This window comes from Oncorhynchus mykiss, chromosome 22 (genome assembly GCF_057628025.1).
Source record: "Oncorhynchus mykiss isolate SJ-2025 chromosome 22, ASM5762802v1, whole genome shotgun sequence".
Classification (NCBI taxonomy): domain Eukaryota; kingdom Metazoa; phylum Chordata; class Actinopteri; order Salmoniformes; family Salmonidae; genus Oncorhynchus; species Oncorhynchus mykiss.
The window spans coordinates 11436896-11453132 of NC_143043.1; the positions used below are offsets into that span (position 1 = coordinate 11436896).

The 16237-nt window shown below is 42.7% G+C and overlaps 2 protein-coding genes across 9 annotated transcripts in view; one reads left to right on the forward strand and one right to left on the reverse strand.

Annotated features, from left to right (window-relative positions):
* The window catches only part of med14 (mediator complex subunit 14), a 39361-nt gene extending 35107 nt beyond the window's left edge, over nucleotides 1-4254 (reverse strand). For both annotated transcript variants that reach the window (XM_036958656.2, XM_036958655.2), the window contains exons 1-7: nucleotides 3814-4254; nucleotides 3648-3674; nucleotides 3426-3531; nucleotides 2996-3169; nucleotides 2476-2605; nucleotides 2240-2368; nucleotides 277-384 (exon numbers count right to left, since the gene is read on the reverse strand). In XM_036958656.2, the coding sequence (XP_036814551.1) occupies nucleotides 277-384; nucleotides 2240-2368; nucleotides 2476-2605; nucleotides 2996-3169; nucleotides 3426-3531; nucleotides 3648-3674; nucleotides 3814-3986 (847 nt within the window). In that variant the 5' untranslated portion in view covers nucleotides 3987-4254. The remainder of the gene's footprint in view (nucleotides 1-276; nucleotides 385-2239; nucleotides 2369-2475; nucleotides 2606-2995; nucleotides 3170-3425; nucleotides 3532-3647; nucleotides 3675-3813) is intronic.
* A 5278-nt stretch (nucleotides 4255-9532) lies between these two features.
* LOC110502046 (ubiquitin carboxyl-terminal hydrolase 9X) overlaps nucleotides 9533-16237 on the forward strand; it is a 78202-nt gene continuing 71497 nt past the window's right edge. For 4 of the 7 annotated variants that reach the window (XM_036958659.2, XM_036958661.2, XM_036958664.2 and 1 more), the window contains exon 1: nucleotides 9568-10126. The gene's annotated coding sequence lies outside the window, so the exon portion shown is untranslated. Of the gene's footprint in view, nucleotides 10127-16237 lie in introns of all 7 variants that reach the window. The other 3 variants (XM_036958662.2, XM_090215433.1, XM_036958663.2) reach the window with 2 other exon arrangements.

Below are 16237 nucleotides of genomic sequence, written 5' to 3' on the forward strand. Positions count from 1 at the left end.
TCCCACTAAATACTATTTGAAATGTAAATATTTCTTCTTGGTTCATGGAAACAAACTGATAAACTGAAAGACAGTGTGACTGTTGGCTGTGGCACTCATTGAAATGCTGTTGGTCCCTTGGCTTGCTGTACGCATGGTCACTGTTGGTCAATATTGTATGTGACCACACACAGACACAATTACATTCACTGCAGCAGCTCAAGCCAGACATGGCCCTGAGCTCACCGTCTGCACAGAAACAGTACACACACACACACACACACAGTGAAAGGATACGCAGGCAGCTGTACATATCCTGCAGTGGTTTCTCATCTGCAAACAGGCGTGACTGCACCAGCTCATGGATGAAGTTCACTTGCATACTGTGGACCAGAGCTCTGCCATCTGGAAGGAGGGGGGAAGACGGAGGGGGGAAGACGGAGGGGGGAAGACGGAGGGGGGAAGACGGAGGGGGGAAGACGGAGGGGAAAATATTGAAAAAGGAGTTAACAAAAAATAATAATGCAATCTTAAAATGTAGTTTTTTTGCAAGTACATGATATGTATTTAATTCAAGTTGGATTACTCCTGAGCATCAGGACCAGAATAATTATAATATGCTGTACATATTGTAAGAATTGAACACTGGACTTTTCCTTTTCAAACATCTCACCAGTCAGCAGCGGGATCTGTGCGTTTGTGTCGCGTCAGCAGCGGGATCTGTGCGTTTGTGTCGCGTCAGCAGCGGGATCTGTGCGTTTGTGTCGCGTCAGCAGCGGGATCTGTGTGTGTGTCGCGTCAGCAGCGGGATCTGTGTTTGTGTCGCGTCAGCAGCGGGATCTGTGTTTGTGTCGCGTCAGCAGCGGGATCTGTGTTTGTGTCGCGTCAGCAGCGGGATCTGTGTTTGTGTCGCGTCAGCAGCGGGATCTGTGTTTGTGTCGCGTCAGCAGCGGGATCTGTGTTTGTGTCGCGTCAGCAGCGGGATCTGTGTTTGTGTCGCGTCAGCAGCGGGATCTGTGTTTGTGTCGCGTCAGCAGCGGGATCTGTGTTTGTGTCGCGTCAGCAGCGGGATCTGTGTTTGTGTCGCGTCAGCAGCGGGATCTGTGTTTGTGTCGCGTCAGCAGCGGGATCTGTGTTTGTGTCGCGTCAGCAGCGGGATCTGTGTTTGTGTCGCGTCAGCAGCGGGATCTGTGTTTGTGTCGCGTCAGCAGCGGGATCTGTGTTTGTGTCGCGTCAGCAGCGGGATCTGTGTTTGTGTCGCGTCAGCAGCGGGATCTGTGTTGTGTCGCGTCAGCAGCGGGATCTGTGTTTGTGTCGCGTCAGCAGCGGGATCTGTGTTTGTGTCGCGTCAGCAGCGGGATCTGTGTTTGTGTCGCGTCAGCAGCGGGATCTGTGTTTGTGTCGCGTCAGCAGCGGGATCTGTGTTTGTGTCGCGTCAGCAGCGGGATCTGTGTTGTGTCGCGTCAGCAGCGGGATCTGTGTTGTGTCGCGTCAGCAGCGGGATCTGTGTTGTGTCGCGTCAGCAGCGGGATCTGTGTTGTGTCGCGTCAGCAGCGGGATCTGTGTTGTGTCGCGTCAGCAGCGGGATCTGTGCGTTTGTGTCGCGTCAGCAGCGGGATCTGTGCGTTTGTGTCGCGTCAGCAGCGGGATCTGTGCGTTTGTGTCGCGTCAGCAGCAGGATCTGTGTTTGATTATTTGGTGCGTCAGCAGCGGGATCTGTGTTTGATTATTTGGTGCGTCAGCAGCGGGATCTGTGTTTGTGTCGCGTCAGCAGTGGGATCTGTGTTTAGCCCAACTGATGCAGCACAGTGGCTATAAATAAATAGGCTGAAGCATGGGGTTGCCTATCTGCATTTACCCTGTTGGGCTAATCACTAGTTAGATCCCAAATGTGATCTTTTAACTAGTTAGCATCCTATTGATGAATTTTATGTAAAAAAAAAAAAAACTTGCATAAACACAGTGAACATAATGTTAGGGTAACTTGTGTTAACCCTGGTGGCGGTTTACCACTGCCTGTACTTCTCACAGAAACCACGTAATGCCATAATTCTTTTTTTCTGGTGCTGCTAAATGTTATGTGGTGCTCGTAACTTTTTAAGTTAGTAGTATCAGTGCTCCCAATTATGTTTTTTAATTGGGTGCGTTAGTAGCAGGTTCTGTGTGTTTGGTGAGTTAGTAGCGGGTTCTGTGTGTTTGGTACGTTAGTAGTGGGTTCTGTGTGTTTGGTGCTTGGTCAAGCAGGTGTTGTGTATCTTACCTCCAGTCTCCTTGTCCTCCACCAGTATCTCCAGCTTCAACAGTCTCCAGGGAATATCTGGGTCATCACCCATCACCGTCAGTGTGGCCTCAAACTCCCCCTCCACACGGAACTTTACACGCCCATTAGCTATGAGACACACAGTGAGGTTGGCCAGCTTTTATTTAATATATATATATATATGTGTGTGTGTGTGTGTGTGTGTGTGTGTGTGTGTGTGTGTGCGAGATCCTTACCCACGGTGAGGTTGGCTAGCTGGGGTGGTAGGTCTGTCGTGACAAGACGATGTCGAAGGATTTGATTGAGCTGGTTCAGGGTTGTCTGCTTCTCCACCTTAGTGATGGGGTCTGGAGGAATGATCTTGTCCTACACACACACACAGCGGTCAATGCACTGGGCCAAACAGGGCTTCAGATTTCTCCGTCCCTATTCCACACTCCAGTCCAGTTGGTGGCAGTAACGCACTACTAAAGATTTCTGTGTTTGTGCACATAATGTACATCGCACATAGCTGACAGAGTACATACATGAACAGCATTTTTGGCCAAACTAGACAGGCACCGAGGCTACTTCAATCATAGTGGCTTACGAACACAAAGGCATCAGGTGTCTCATTCTATTTGACCATTATTTAACCAGGCAAGTCAACTGAGAACCAGCTTTCAATTAAAATAAGAGAGGCCAGGTCAAGAGGTCAAAACAATAGACTACGAGAAAAAAATGAAAATGAACACAGACCAGTTAGGAGTGTCTTACCCGTATGCAGGTGGGCAGGCGAGGGTATGACCCGGTGGTGAGCACGTCGATTGCGAACGGGATGGCAAAGCTGGGCAGGCGGGCGTGCACCAGGGCGTCCCTTGCTAGCGATGCCAGCCTATCAGCCGTGTCCACAAATAGGAAGGCCTGCTGGTCCAGAAAGCTGGAGATCATCTGTTACCGTGAAAACAGAAGGTTAGGGGTTAAAGGTCAGGTTAGCTTATGACCGTACTCAGTATAATTTTGAGTTATGTGCAAGAAGGCCTAACTCAAAGTTAAACATAAACACCACATTGATGTCAGTGTGGAAAATCCTGAAAAGTTTTATGTGAAAAGGTGAGAGTTATGTGCATAACTCAAGATAGTATCTGGTTGTCTGTGCCCACTTTGAGAGTGTTTGGTGTAGAGTACTGTATTCTAGCATACATACCGCACACTTCTCCACCTTCCCGGCGTTGCTGGCCCATTTCACTAGGGCAAGGAGACGCACAAACAGCTGTCTGGTCCGACTGGAAAACTGGACAATCTCGATTTTTCTGTTAGAAACAGTAGAAAATACAGGCAAAATTAGATGTCACATACAACAACATTCCTAATTTGACAAGTCAATTTCATCATTGAGTACACCCAGTGAAACAAGAGACGAGCATACCTTTCCATGTCTGTTTTTCTGGGAAGACTGCAAGAAAGACAGAAACAGTATTGGTAACTTTCAGGTATTACGTAATTTTACCACAATTTATGAAATCACTATGAAAATGAAGGAATCTCAACTAATAAATACCCATTGCATTGAACGGGGTCTCGTCATGACTTACAGTTCACCCAACAGGGTGATTTCATGGTAGGTCCTCTGCAGGAGAAACTCAATCAGCAGGCTCAGCCGGACCCCTTGGGTGGCCGGGGGTCCGGGAGGTGGCGGCTGGGTGACCGAGGTGGGACCCCCGATAGGGACCAGTTGCCCATCTGATCCAATCTGCACCGGAGCCATTTTAAAATAACGCAAGCTCCACGGATGGAGACCGAAAAAATGTAAAACTATCGACTCGCAATAACTTTGAACTGGTACCAATCTTACACGTATTCTACACCATTTCGCGCAAAATAGTTATTTAGTAGGGGCTCGGCGACTTCGCCCCATAAAAAAGTCGCAAATACCCGCGTTTTAATTGCTTATTACAGACAAGATTCAATGCTGTTCAACCGCCATCTTTGCAGTCTGACGGGAAGTGATCACGGTTTGGTGGAAAGGAAGACCCGGATACGGATTTTAAAGAAACAATATAAGGAGTCGCTCGTAAGAGTATACTCTGCTGTTCCAAGATCAGTATTCATTCACTAGATTTGTCAATTAGGTTAGACCATAAACAATCAAACTGGCCCCTGATCAGCGCCTGTGTTTTCGTGAGCGATAATTAAGGTATTTTGATTGTTTATAATATGCCCTGTCATTTCGTATGGGATACTGTGCATGACATTTTAGTAAGATAGATCATATAACAGATACACCTTATTTGTCCCAGAGGAGAACACAGAAAAAACAAAATACAGGACAAAACAAATAGACACACACTTGGTATAAATGTTAGATATTTGATGATTGATGTGTATTGTCCCTATAAAATAAATGTAATAAATGAAAAATAAATGAAATAAAAGTTATGTATATGTGATGCAATTCATTTAAATTAATTGGCTGGTGATAAAGAAAAGCATGACAAGACATGGATTATGTTGGCAGTGGCAGGGTCAGTGGTAAAGGTATTAGGGTTGAATTCTGATTTGAATAACTGCCGAATCCTCAATTCCCAGAGGCAGGAAACAGGAATGACTTTTCCATTCCCTTCCATTTCATTTTCACAGGATGATACATAGCTTTATGATACATGGCTGATACATGGCTGCAAATGACATGGCAATCAAAACATTAACACAATCTAACTGTGAAACAGGATAATCATAAACAAATGTGTTTATTTCCAAAACGCTACATCCACAAATTTTTCAACTTTGTGTTTTTTTGTCTTCAGAAACGATTTCTTATGGGTACCTTCATGTGTGTGTAATATATTACTGTTCTCAGAATCTTTATTAATTGATTTTAATGGTGAATTAAAATGTGGGGGTTTTTGCAAAACGCTATATAGTCAAGTCCATAAATATTTGGACATTGACCAAGTTAGCATTTTAGCTGTCTACCACAGCATATTGGAGCTCAAATTAAATAATGAATATGAGCTGGAAGTGCAGACTTTCAGGTTTAATTTTAAGATATTTACAGTTGAAATCAGAAGTTAGCAAAATACATTTAAACTCAGTTTCACAATTCCTGACACTTAATCCTAGTAAAAATACTGTTTTAGGTCAGTTAGGATCACCACTTTATTTTAAGGATATGAAATGTCAGAATAATAGTGGAGAGAATGATTTATTTCAGATTGTATTTTTTTCCATCACATTCCCAGTGGGTCAGAAGTTTACATACACTCAATTAGTATTTGGTAGCATTGCCTTTAAATTGTTTAACTTGGGTCAAACGTTTTGGGTAGCCTTCCACAAGCGTACCACTTACCACAATAAGTTGTGTGAGTTTGGGCCCATTCCTCCTGACAGAGCCGAGTCAGGTTTGTAGGCCTCCTTGCTAGCACGCGCTTGTTCAGCTCTGACCACAAATGTTCTATAGGATTGAGGTCAGGACGTTGTGATGGCTACTCCAATATCTTGACATTGTTGTCCTTAAGCCATTTTGCCACAACTTTGTAAGTATGCTTGGGGTCATCGTCCATTTGGAAGACCCATTTGCGACCAAGCTTTAACTTCTTGACTGATGTCTTGAGATGTTGCTTCAATATATCCACATAATTTTACTTCCTCACGATGCCATCTATTTTGTGAAGTGCACCAGTCCCTCCTGTAGCAAAGCACCCCCACAACATGATGCTGCCACCCCCGTGCTTCACGGTTGGGATGGTGTTCTTCGGCTTGCAAGCCTCCCCCTTTTTCCTCCAAACATAACGATGGTCATTATGGCCAAACAGTTCTATTTTTGTTTCATCAGACCAGAGGACATTTCTCCAAAAAGTACAATCTTTGTCCCCATGTGCAGTTGCAAACCGTAATGTGGCTTTTTTATGGCAGTTTTGGAGTGGTGTTTATACTTGCGTACTATTGTTTGTACAGATGAACGTGGCACCTTCAGGCATTTGGAAATTGCTCCCAAGGATGAACCAGACTTGTGGAGGTCTACAATGTTTTTTCTGAGGTCTTGGCTGATTTCTTTTGATTTTACCATGGTGTCAAGCAAAGAGGCACTAAGTTTGAAGGTAGGCCTTGAAATACATCCACAAGTACACCTCCAATTGACTCAAATTATGTCAATTAGCCTATCACAATCTTCTAAAGCCATGACATGATTTTCTGGAATTTTCCAAGCTGTTTAAAGGCACTTAGTGTACGTGAACTTCTGACCCACTGGAATTGTGATACAATTAATTATAAGTGTAATAATCTTTCTGTTAACAATTGTTGGAAAAATTACCTGTGTAATGCACAAAGTAGATGTCCTAACTGAATTGCCAAAACTATAGTTTGTTAACAAGAAATTTGTGGAGTGGTTAAAAAATTGAGTTTTAATGACTCCAACCTAAGTGTATGTAAACATTCTGACTTCAACTTCAACATTGTAGGAATTACAGCACATTTAATTTGTAATCTCCCCTTTTTAAGGGACCAACAGTAATGGGACAATTGGCTGCTCAGTTGTTCCATGACCAGGTGTGTATCATTCCCTCATTAGTTAATTTAAAAGTAAGCAGTTACAAGGTCTAGAGTTGATTTCAAGTGTGGCATTTGCAATCTGTTGCTGTTAACCCTCAACAAGAAGTCCGAAGAGCTGTCAGTGAAACAAGCCATCATTAGGCTGAAAAATATAAACAAACCCATCAGAGAGATAGCAAAAACATTGTATGTGGCCAAATCAACTATTTGATACCTACTAAAAATGGACATAGTGTTTTGGAAATAAACTAACTATCAAAGTCTCTTATTGCATTACATGGCTGCCTTGTCTGGAAAAGTGACAAAGCTCTGGGGAGAACAGAGAAAGCAGATTATGGTCAGATTATGGATTTACCAGAATGCTTCACCTACTTGTAGATTTCAAGAACTACTGTGCCCTGGCTGACATTTCAACCCCATGACAAAGGACAGGCATGAGGGTCGATGCACAAAGGAGGAGATAAAGGGAAAGTGCTGGAACACACACAAACAATTATCCACACACACAGCTGTAGAGGGAAAATGTGTGTGCAGGGGTTAATCCCGCTCTAGCCGCTGGACTATGGCTGTCCAGTGAGTCAGCAGTTGAGTGCTTTCTCTAGCTGTTGTCTCCCAACAGTAGTTCATAGTTCATTCATTCATGCTGTGCAGGTCTCTGATCCTAACCAAAGGTAATTGTACACTGGACTTCAAGTCTTTGAGTATTTCCTTTCATCTTCTTCTACAATGAAACAAAAACGCAACATGTAAAGTGTTGGTCCCATGTTTCATGAGCTGAAATGAAAGATCACAGAAATGTTCCACACGCACAAAAAGCTTATTTCTCTCAAATATTGTGCACAAATTTGTTTACATCCCTGTTAGTGAGCATTTATCCTTTGCATAGATAATCCATCCACCTGACAAGTGTTGCATATCAAGAAGTTGGTGCTGGGGACAACAAAAGGCCACTGTAAAATGTGCAGTTTTGTCACACAACAAAATGTCTCAAGTTTTGAGGGAATGTGCAATTGGCATGCTGACTGCAGGAATGTCCACCAGAGCTGTTGCCAGATAATTTAATGTTAATTTATCTATCACAAGCCGCCTCCAACGTCGTTTTAGTGAATTTTGCAGGACGTCCAACCGGCCTCACAACCGCAGAGTTCGTGTATGGCGGTGTGTGAGCGAGCGGTTTGCTGATGTCAACGTTGTGAACAGAGTGCCCATAGCGGTGGTGGGGTTATGATGTGGGCAGGCATAAGCTATAAGACAACAAACACAATTGCATTTTATCAATGACAACTTAAATGCACAGAGATATTGTGACGAGATCCTGAGGCCCATTGTCGTGCCATTCATCTGCCGCCATCACCTCATGTTTCATGGAAGACCCCATGTCACAAGGATCTGTACACAATTTCTGGAAGCAAAAAATGTTCCAGTTTTTTCATGCCTGCATACTTACCAGACATGTCACCCATTGAGCTTGTCTGGGATGCTCTGGATTGACGTGTACGACAGAGTGTTCAAGTTCCCGCCAATATCCAGCAACCTCGCATAGCCATTGAAGAGGGGGACAACATTCCACAGGCCACAATCAACAGCCTGATCAATTCTATGTGAAGGAGATGTGTCGCGCTGCATGAGGCAAATGGTGGTCACACCAGACACGGACTGGTTTTATGATCTACGCCCTAGGTACTGTATCTATGACCAACAGATGCATATCTGTTTTCCCATTAATGTGAAATTCATAGATTAGGGCCTAATTGATTTAAATTGACTGATTTCATTATATGAACTGTAACCTAGGGATCTTCAGCAATTTAGAGGGGCTCAATACATCAAGCAAATGAGGTGAACACTATCTAAACATTTGCCTTTTTCACACAGAGTGAGAGACAAAGTTTAGTAACCTGACCCCTCCTCATCTGTCTATGAGCTGATGTACCAGCATCCTCCTCACATTCTGCAGATACGTGTTGGAAGGGCTAGCCCTCTTGTTGCCAGATGATTCCAGGGGCAGCGGGACCCCTTGGCCCTTCCCAAGAGTGGTTGCCAGAAGATAACGAACCTACCTTTATGACTGTTTACACTGAACTGCACTGAGGTTGGAATGCAATCATGGTTACATTAAGACACTGTGGAGTTGGAACGAGATATGGGTAAGAAAATGTACCTCAATGCAGGGGTGGGATATGCCACTGGACTCCACATTTTACCTTTATCCACCTTGCTCTACCGAGAAGATTTAAATACTGCTAGTTTCCCCAGAAAACTGAGCTTTTCGTCCTCACGCTAACGAGCAGTAGCCACAGCAGCAAATATGGAATGGCACGTCATGTTGAACAACAAAGGAGCTGATTAGCTGACACTGCCATTACAAACGGTGTCTTAATGTAACCATGATTGCGTTCCAACCTCAGTGCAACACAGTATAGTAAATAGTATAGTAAATAGTAAAAAATAGTAAAGGTAGGTTTGGTATCTTCTGGCACCCACTCTTGGGAAGGGCCAAGGGGACCCGCTGCCCCTGGAAGGGGACACCTTTTGGGGGCCTTGTTCAAATTAAAATAATTGTTTCATTGAAGAATGCATTGATTTCACTAATCATGTCAGATCAGTAATCACCCACATGAAAGAATAAAGGAAGGGATGTATTTCAAAGTGTCCTACTGGTATTTGAACAGAGCCTTAGTTTTTACTCCTTGGGCCAATTGAAATGTCTTATTAGCCTAATAATTCACAATTTATGATAGATCATATTCATCTCTGACCAATTCATATATTTTCAATGTCCGCTGATTTTTGTTGTTGAATATCTGACCAACAGACTCAACAACAGATCCATGACAGTAGGAGGCGATATATAGGCCTACAAAACCCCTTTTTGGTTCAACAAGCGTTAGGGTTTAAATAAAATCCTGGATAAGCGAATCCAACATCGGGGTTAGAGTCAACCATCTACATTGTATGGATTTTTGACCATTCAGCACGGGTTCCATTTGCAAAGTGATTCTACACAGAGGAGCTAGTAGTTGGCTCGCTAACTAATGTTGACGGTTGGAGTTCGGCATCTGTTTTCACCAGCGACGTTGTTCAGGGCTGTGCTTCCGCCATGTTGAAGCGGCTCTCTGCTAGCAGCAAGTTGTGACTGACTGGCTAGGACCGACTAGATCGAGTCGGGGGGGCTGCTACCGCGCTGGTGACGCAGGAAAAACACCCAAGATATGACCAAAAAACAGGCTATTCTAACAGACAGTTGAGCTTATTATGAAATTGCAGTATATAGGACACATTTATGTCATAAACCACGACACAATCGTCAAGGCTGGAGTAGTTCGTGAATAGAGAAGTCCTATCAAATTCCTGGTAAGTTGTTAGCAGCTAGTTTGCTAGCTAACTTAGCTTGCGCTCTTAACAGTGTCAACTGGTGTAGTGTGGGTATGGCAGTAACATTAGCTAGCTATTTCTTTTGTTTGAAATGTTATTGTACTGAAATACATTGATACACGTCTTTAATCATTGAAAAATTCAACTTGGATTGGAAACATACTACGTTAGTTGGTTCTGGCAGAAGGTAGCTAACGTTGGCTAGCTAGTTAGCCAAGTTTACTGACTCACCCACTGCCAGAGCAGGGAAAACGGGTCTTCAATGTGGAGTTAGCTAGTTTAGCGATCAAAATAGTTAACTTTGTTCAAAGCCGGGTCGATATCAGCCAGATCATGTTCGTTTGCTTACTAGTTAGTTGACGTTTAAGTTATCTATGTAATGGCAGGCGTTTCCTCACCCTGAACCCGAATGTCTGAGTTTTAATATGGTTTAATCGTGAAATGTCGCAGTGACATAAGATAGCTCACCAAGGCAACATTGACAAGTTAACGTTAGCTAGTACCGCATAAAATTATTTCTCTATAGACTTGGTTGCGTGGCCTACTCCAAAACAACCACAGTAGCTAACGTTAGCTACAACCTACAGTTAGCTCAGCTAGCTAGCTCACGTTATCGAGTTAGCTAACTTGCCCCTTCTCTGCTGAATGTAAATGTTTCTTAACGAGCAGTTCGTAATGTGTCTGTACATCTAGCCAGATATCTAGCTACCTATACGTACCAAAGAGAACTTGCATCAACGGTTAGTTAACGCTAGTTGGTCAGGCCAAAGGCCCGGAAAACTGCGATTGGAAACTAGGCCTTCAAGGGGCAGTTCGCACTGCGATATCAGGCTTTCTGTAAGTCATATTAGCCGTAAAGAGTGTTGTTAGCTTCCTAATTTAGCTAGCTGTGTTTTACCAAAGTTTTCGATTTGCGTTGTTTAAAGATATGCCATTTTTTACTTAAGAATAAGATATTTATTTCCTTTATGAATCAACTCATATCAGAGCCAACCTAACGCTAGCTAGATAAGTTGACATGTTGATCGTGTTCTAAGTATTTTATGTGTCTAGATAGCTAGCTAGCAAAGATGAAGAAGCATAATCATGGACGTGTAGGGTCAATTGTGATATTTATTTGTATAACTTGTAAACGAGTGCGTCAACAAGCTTATCAATTACTGGTCAGCGTCCTTGAAAAAGTATAGTTATACTACATATCCAGTGATTGTTTTTCGTAGCTAGTGATCTTACCATAAGGACGGAAGACATACATGGCTAATCAGCTAGCTAACTAGATCAGTAGCATTTATTTATTTATTTGTTACCTCCAATGTCATCATGGACATAGCTAATATCCGAGTTTGATTTAGGAGTAGACTGTCAGTTTGACCATTACTGTCTTGTCTTGGCCCATGTCATCCGTGATATAGCTGTAGTTAATGGCCCATTTCATAACATGGCATAGCCAGCCAGTGATGTTTAGAGTGCTAGCTAGCCCGACAGGCCTCAACAGCATTTCTGTGTTATTAGCCTTCCAGTGAGAGACTGAAGGATGTTTAACAGAGGATGACCACCGTGTCTAACAATGCCATTCAGTATGGTTTCATTTTCAATACATAGTTACTGATTGAAATGAATGGTAATCCAATGTAGCCTACATAATGTTGTTTTGAGCTGGGCTTTCTAGGCTAGGAAATATATTTTAGTAGAAGCAGTTTAATGGTATGTTTCTGACGTCAGTGGCCACCTGCAGAAAGCACAGGAAATGTTTCAGTATCCTCAAAATGTCCTTACTGTCTGGGCTGACAGCTGTGTGCTCCTGGCTCTCATTTGTGCCACTGCTTGCTATACATAAGTTGCAACTTGTCACTCCTATCTTGAAGAGATAGTGCAAGATTTTGGCAATTTAGCCCATTTTTCATCTTAGTCAGATGAACTCATGGATACTATTTTTATGTCTCTGCGTGCAGATTGAAGGAAGTTGTAGGTAGTTTTGCAACCCGTTACTATCTAGCGTTGGTGTAATGACTAAATCTACAGCAACCTCTTGTGTCTAGTGCCAATTTTAGAATTTATCCTACCATTTCTACTGATCTGCATGCCAGTTATGATATGTGCAGTACAACTAGTTGTCTATTGAATGTCTAATTGCCCAGAAACGGGAGAATTCCATAGCTTGTTAAACAGAGGAGCTTTCTATTAGCACCACAGAGCTCAACTATAGGCCTCCCTACATTAGATTTTTAAAATTTAACTAGGCAAGTCAGTTCAGAACAAATTTTTATTTACAATGACGGCCAAACCCGGACGATTCTGGGCCAATTGTGCGCCGCCCTTTGGGACTCTCAATCACGGCCGGATGTGATACACCCTGGATTTGAACCAGGGACTGTAGTGACGCCTCTTGCACTGAGATGCAGTGTCTTAGACTGCTCGGGAGCCCAGATGAGCAAAGCCGCACCAAGGCTCTGTCCAAGGTGTTGAATCCAGCGTGGTCTTCACTCCTTTAAAATGCATTTATAGATCTTTGTATTGTACTTCCTGATTTTCTCCATTGTTTGGTCGAGTTTGTTTGGCATGCATCCTTGATGATTGTAAGCAATTCCTTTGATGTTATGCCTCTTCATGCATTATGTATATTTGCCTGAAATATGCTGTTGTGGCTAGCAGTGTTAATGCAATGGTCATTTTGATATCTACATTTGAAGTTGGCCTTATTTTGACTTGATGGCCTGAATTTAGTGGCTTTAATATGTTTAGTGTCTTGATTTCTGGACAATATTCCTTTGCGTTTTCATCAAGATGGATTCATCATTTCGTTGTTATGCGACTCTTCCTTGCCGTTTTCAATTGCATTTATCAGACATTTCAATTGTTTTTCTATGGACATTTTGTTACAACACTTGGAAAAGTGAGTTATACGTCTGTTAATGTGTATAAATTGAACCTCATTACTTGCATTTTTGTAGAACCGTTCCATTAAAGCAGGCTACAGAACTAAAAGGCTGAATAATAAATGTGATTTAAAAATAACAATTTATTGCAAAATACAAGGTTCAGTTCACAAAAATGACAGATTACTGTTAGGTCTACCAACAGCCCTAAACATAACTGAATGTAATAAAAATGGATTTATTTCCGTATTATCAAGTCCATATATGCTGCTGAGAATCGTAGCCTACTCCGTCTCCTGTCTCCCCAGTCTCTTATTCCAAATCCTCTGCAACACACACACACACGTTCACATTACTACTTACTGAAATTTACTGCCATGAACATCACAAGCTTATAATTTTGTACTGAAAATCCCATATTACCGATTTAAATTATTATTTTTTTTGTATTTTTTTAAGTGTGTTTCTTGTCTCTGCTTTCCATTGCTGAGCCACATATCTGCGCCATATTTGGAGACTTAGCTGCACACAGGCTTCCGAGTGGTCTGTTGTCAGCCGGCTGCGTGAAGGGATCGACTTAATGTGTGAAAAGATATGTTCACAAAGATATATGGATCCAAATACTGAAAGCATTACACATGCAACCTTCTGCAGACTGTCATCTTTCACTGGCAGGCTCTCCCAACAGTGGATAATGGAGGCCCCTTGGTTTCTCTGTCTTCATGTTCATTGTGCAGCGCTGTGAATTTTGATGACCAAAGGGAGGTTGCCTTGAGCTAGAACAGCTGCATTTCAGAGTCCTCGGTCCCTATACACTGAAACACAGACAGACCCAAGTTGCTCTCCTCAAAGTTCTCTGGCTTCATCAAAAAATATATTGCATGAAAATCGGACAGAGAACTCGGACTTCAGCACCCCCTTGTAGAGCATCCCCATGTACAGATAGTGTGCCGCGTTGACCGCCCTTTGATTTGCTTGAAGTAGCGGAACGTTCCACTTTGAATATCCCGTAAGTAGACGTCTAGCTTGGCCTTACGTGCATGGAACAGATCCAGTACTGTCTGGCCTGCACCCTGCAGGCACAGGTTGAGCTCATTGAGGTGACCTGTTATGTCAGTGAGAAACACATTTTACAAGCCAATCCTCATCCTCAAGCTCTGGGTAGTTTTAGCCCTTTTTGTAGCCAGAAAGGCTTCAACTGTATCCAAACACTCCACGAACCGTTCCAGAACCTTCCCTCCACTTAACCACCTGAGACTGCAGTGGAGAGGCAAGTCTTTGTGGATTTGTTCAAGCTCTTCCAGCAGTGACTGACACTGTGACATATGAGCGAGCAACAAGGGAATTGACCATTTTAATTACAGTAGCCATTACAGTACCTAAATCGGAATTTGAAATCTTGGAACACAGATTCTCTTGGTGAATGATAGTGAAATTTAACCACAGGGTGGCCAATCATATCTTCAATCAGCTTTACAAATCCTGTTTCCCCACCATAGCGGGGGCACAGTTAGTTGTAATAGTGAATATGTTCTTAATATTGACACATCTCCTCAAAATGACCCGTGAAGGCTTTTTTTGCTACACCTTCCCCTTTAGTGTTACCATGTATGGGTTTTAGACAAAGCAGCTACTTACAAAGCAGCTACTTGCGTACCTGCTCTGTCACGGTATCTTGCAACAATTACCAGATGTGTAATGTCATTCACATCCACACTCATCAAGACCCACGCTAAACACAGGTGCATCTTTTAACTCTACAGTTTGCAACTCCTTTACCTTTTCAGCTATTTTGAGAACATGCCTTTCAACAGTTCTGGCAGACACGTGCATGTCTTATCTTTGAGAAGATTGTGTCTGTTAGGCAATCCTTCAAATAAAGCCTGTCAACTACTGAGGAAAGCCTCCTTGATATATTCCCCATCAATAAATGGTTCCTTGTTTAGCAATGCACTGCACAATTTTTTAAATATATTTTTTTACTTTTGTCAACACAGTGCCTTGCTTTTCTTACCTGGGCACGGACCTCTTGATTCCTTCTGCCTGGTCCGCATGTCTCGTTTCAAAATGCAATGTGCACTTGATGTCTGACAAACAGCAGTTTTACAACAGTGAGCAAACAGCCTGGCCCTGAAGTAAAAGGAATCGGAGGCAATAAACGAGTGGACGTTTGCCTTATTTTTCTTTGCTGATGACATTTTGTGCCCTGAACTTAAAAAATGAAATTAAAATTAAGGTTTGCTAGCTGTTAGCCATGTGAAAACTATTCTCATCTTCAGTGCCGCCTATATCATTTAATTATTTGTATTATTTTGGGGGGGTGGGATGGGGTGACTTGCCAAGCATTGGCGTGCCAAGGCAAATACCCTCGTGTGCCTTATGTTGCTGACCCCTGGTCTACAGGAACAGACAGCATGCTAGTTGTTCCCATGACTGGAAGTCAACATGAACTGTTCCCATAGACTTCCAGTCATTGCGCTAACCCTAGTTAGCAATTGCTTTAACACTAGTTGGCAACTTAGAACTGTAAAAATACATTGAATCCATGAGTTAATCTGACTCTGGGTAAATCGAAAAAAGGGACCGGAATGCCAAAATCTCACACTGTCCCTTTTAAAGGGTGTCTTGGCATAAAATGCACAAAAAATGTAAATATATTTTTTGGGGGATGTTGTCTATGATTTAGCAGGGGTGGCCTTTATGAAGGAAATATCATGTTAGAATACATGATCAAACCCTCATGTTCCAATACTTGTGTGGATTGGATTTCCAGTCATATTGTCTGTCTTTGCCAGGCAGGACTGGTGTCGTCCCTGTGTTCAGGAGGATGCAACATACTGGACTTTGCAGATCGAAATGCCATGAATAGATAATCAGACATGATTCAGTATTTGACATGTCAAAGAAAGGCATGTCTGTCTATTCTAATCAATATATTTATATTTGAGTTGTGCCAGACTGAGCACTAGCCAGTGCCCAGGCTTCCAGCTGGGCGGAGAGGACCGAGAGAGTAAACAATACTCATCATTATGGCTCATGGCCTTATGTGTCCTCTGGAGCTGTGGCTGGCCTTTGTTGGCTCATACAGGGTGAGTGTTTGTGGTTATAAACCAGATTGTACGGTCCAGCTGGAGGGAGAATAAAAGTTATGGAGATAGACATTCTATGAACTTGAAGCTATGATAAAGTTATGTCTTTTTGTAGGCTGGTTATT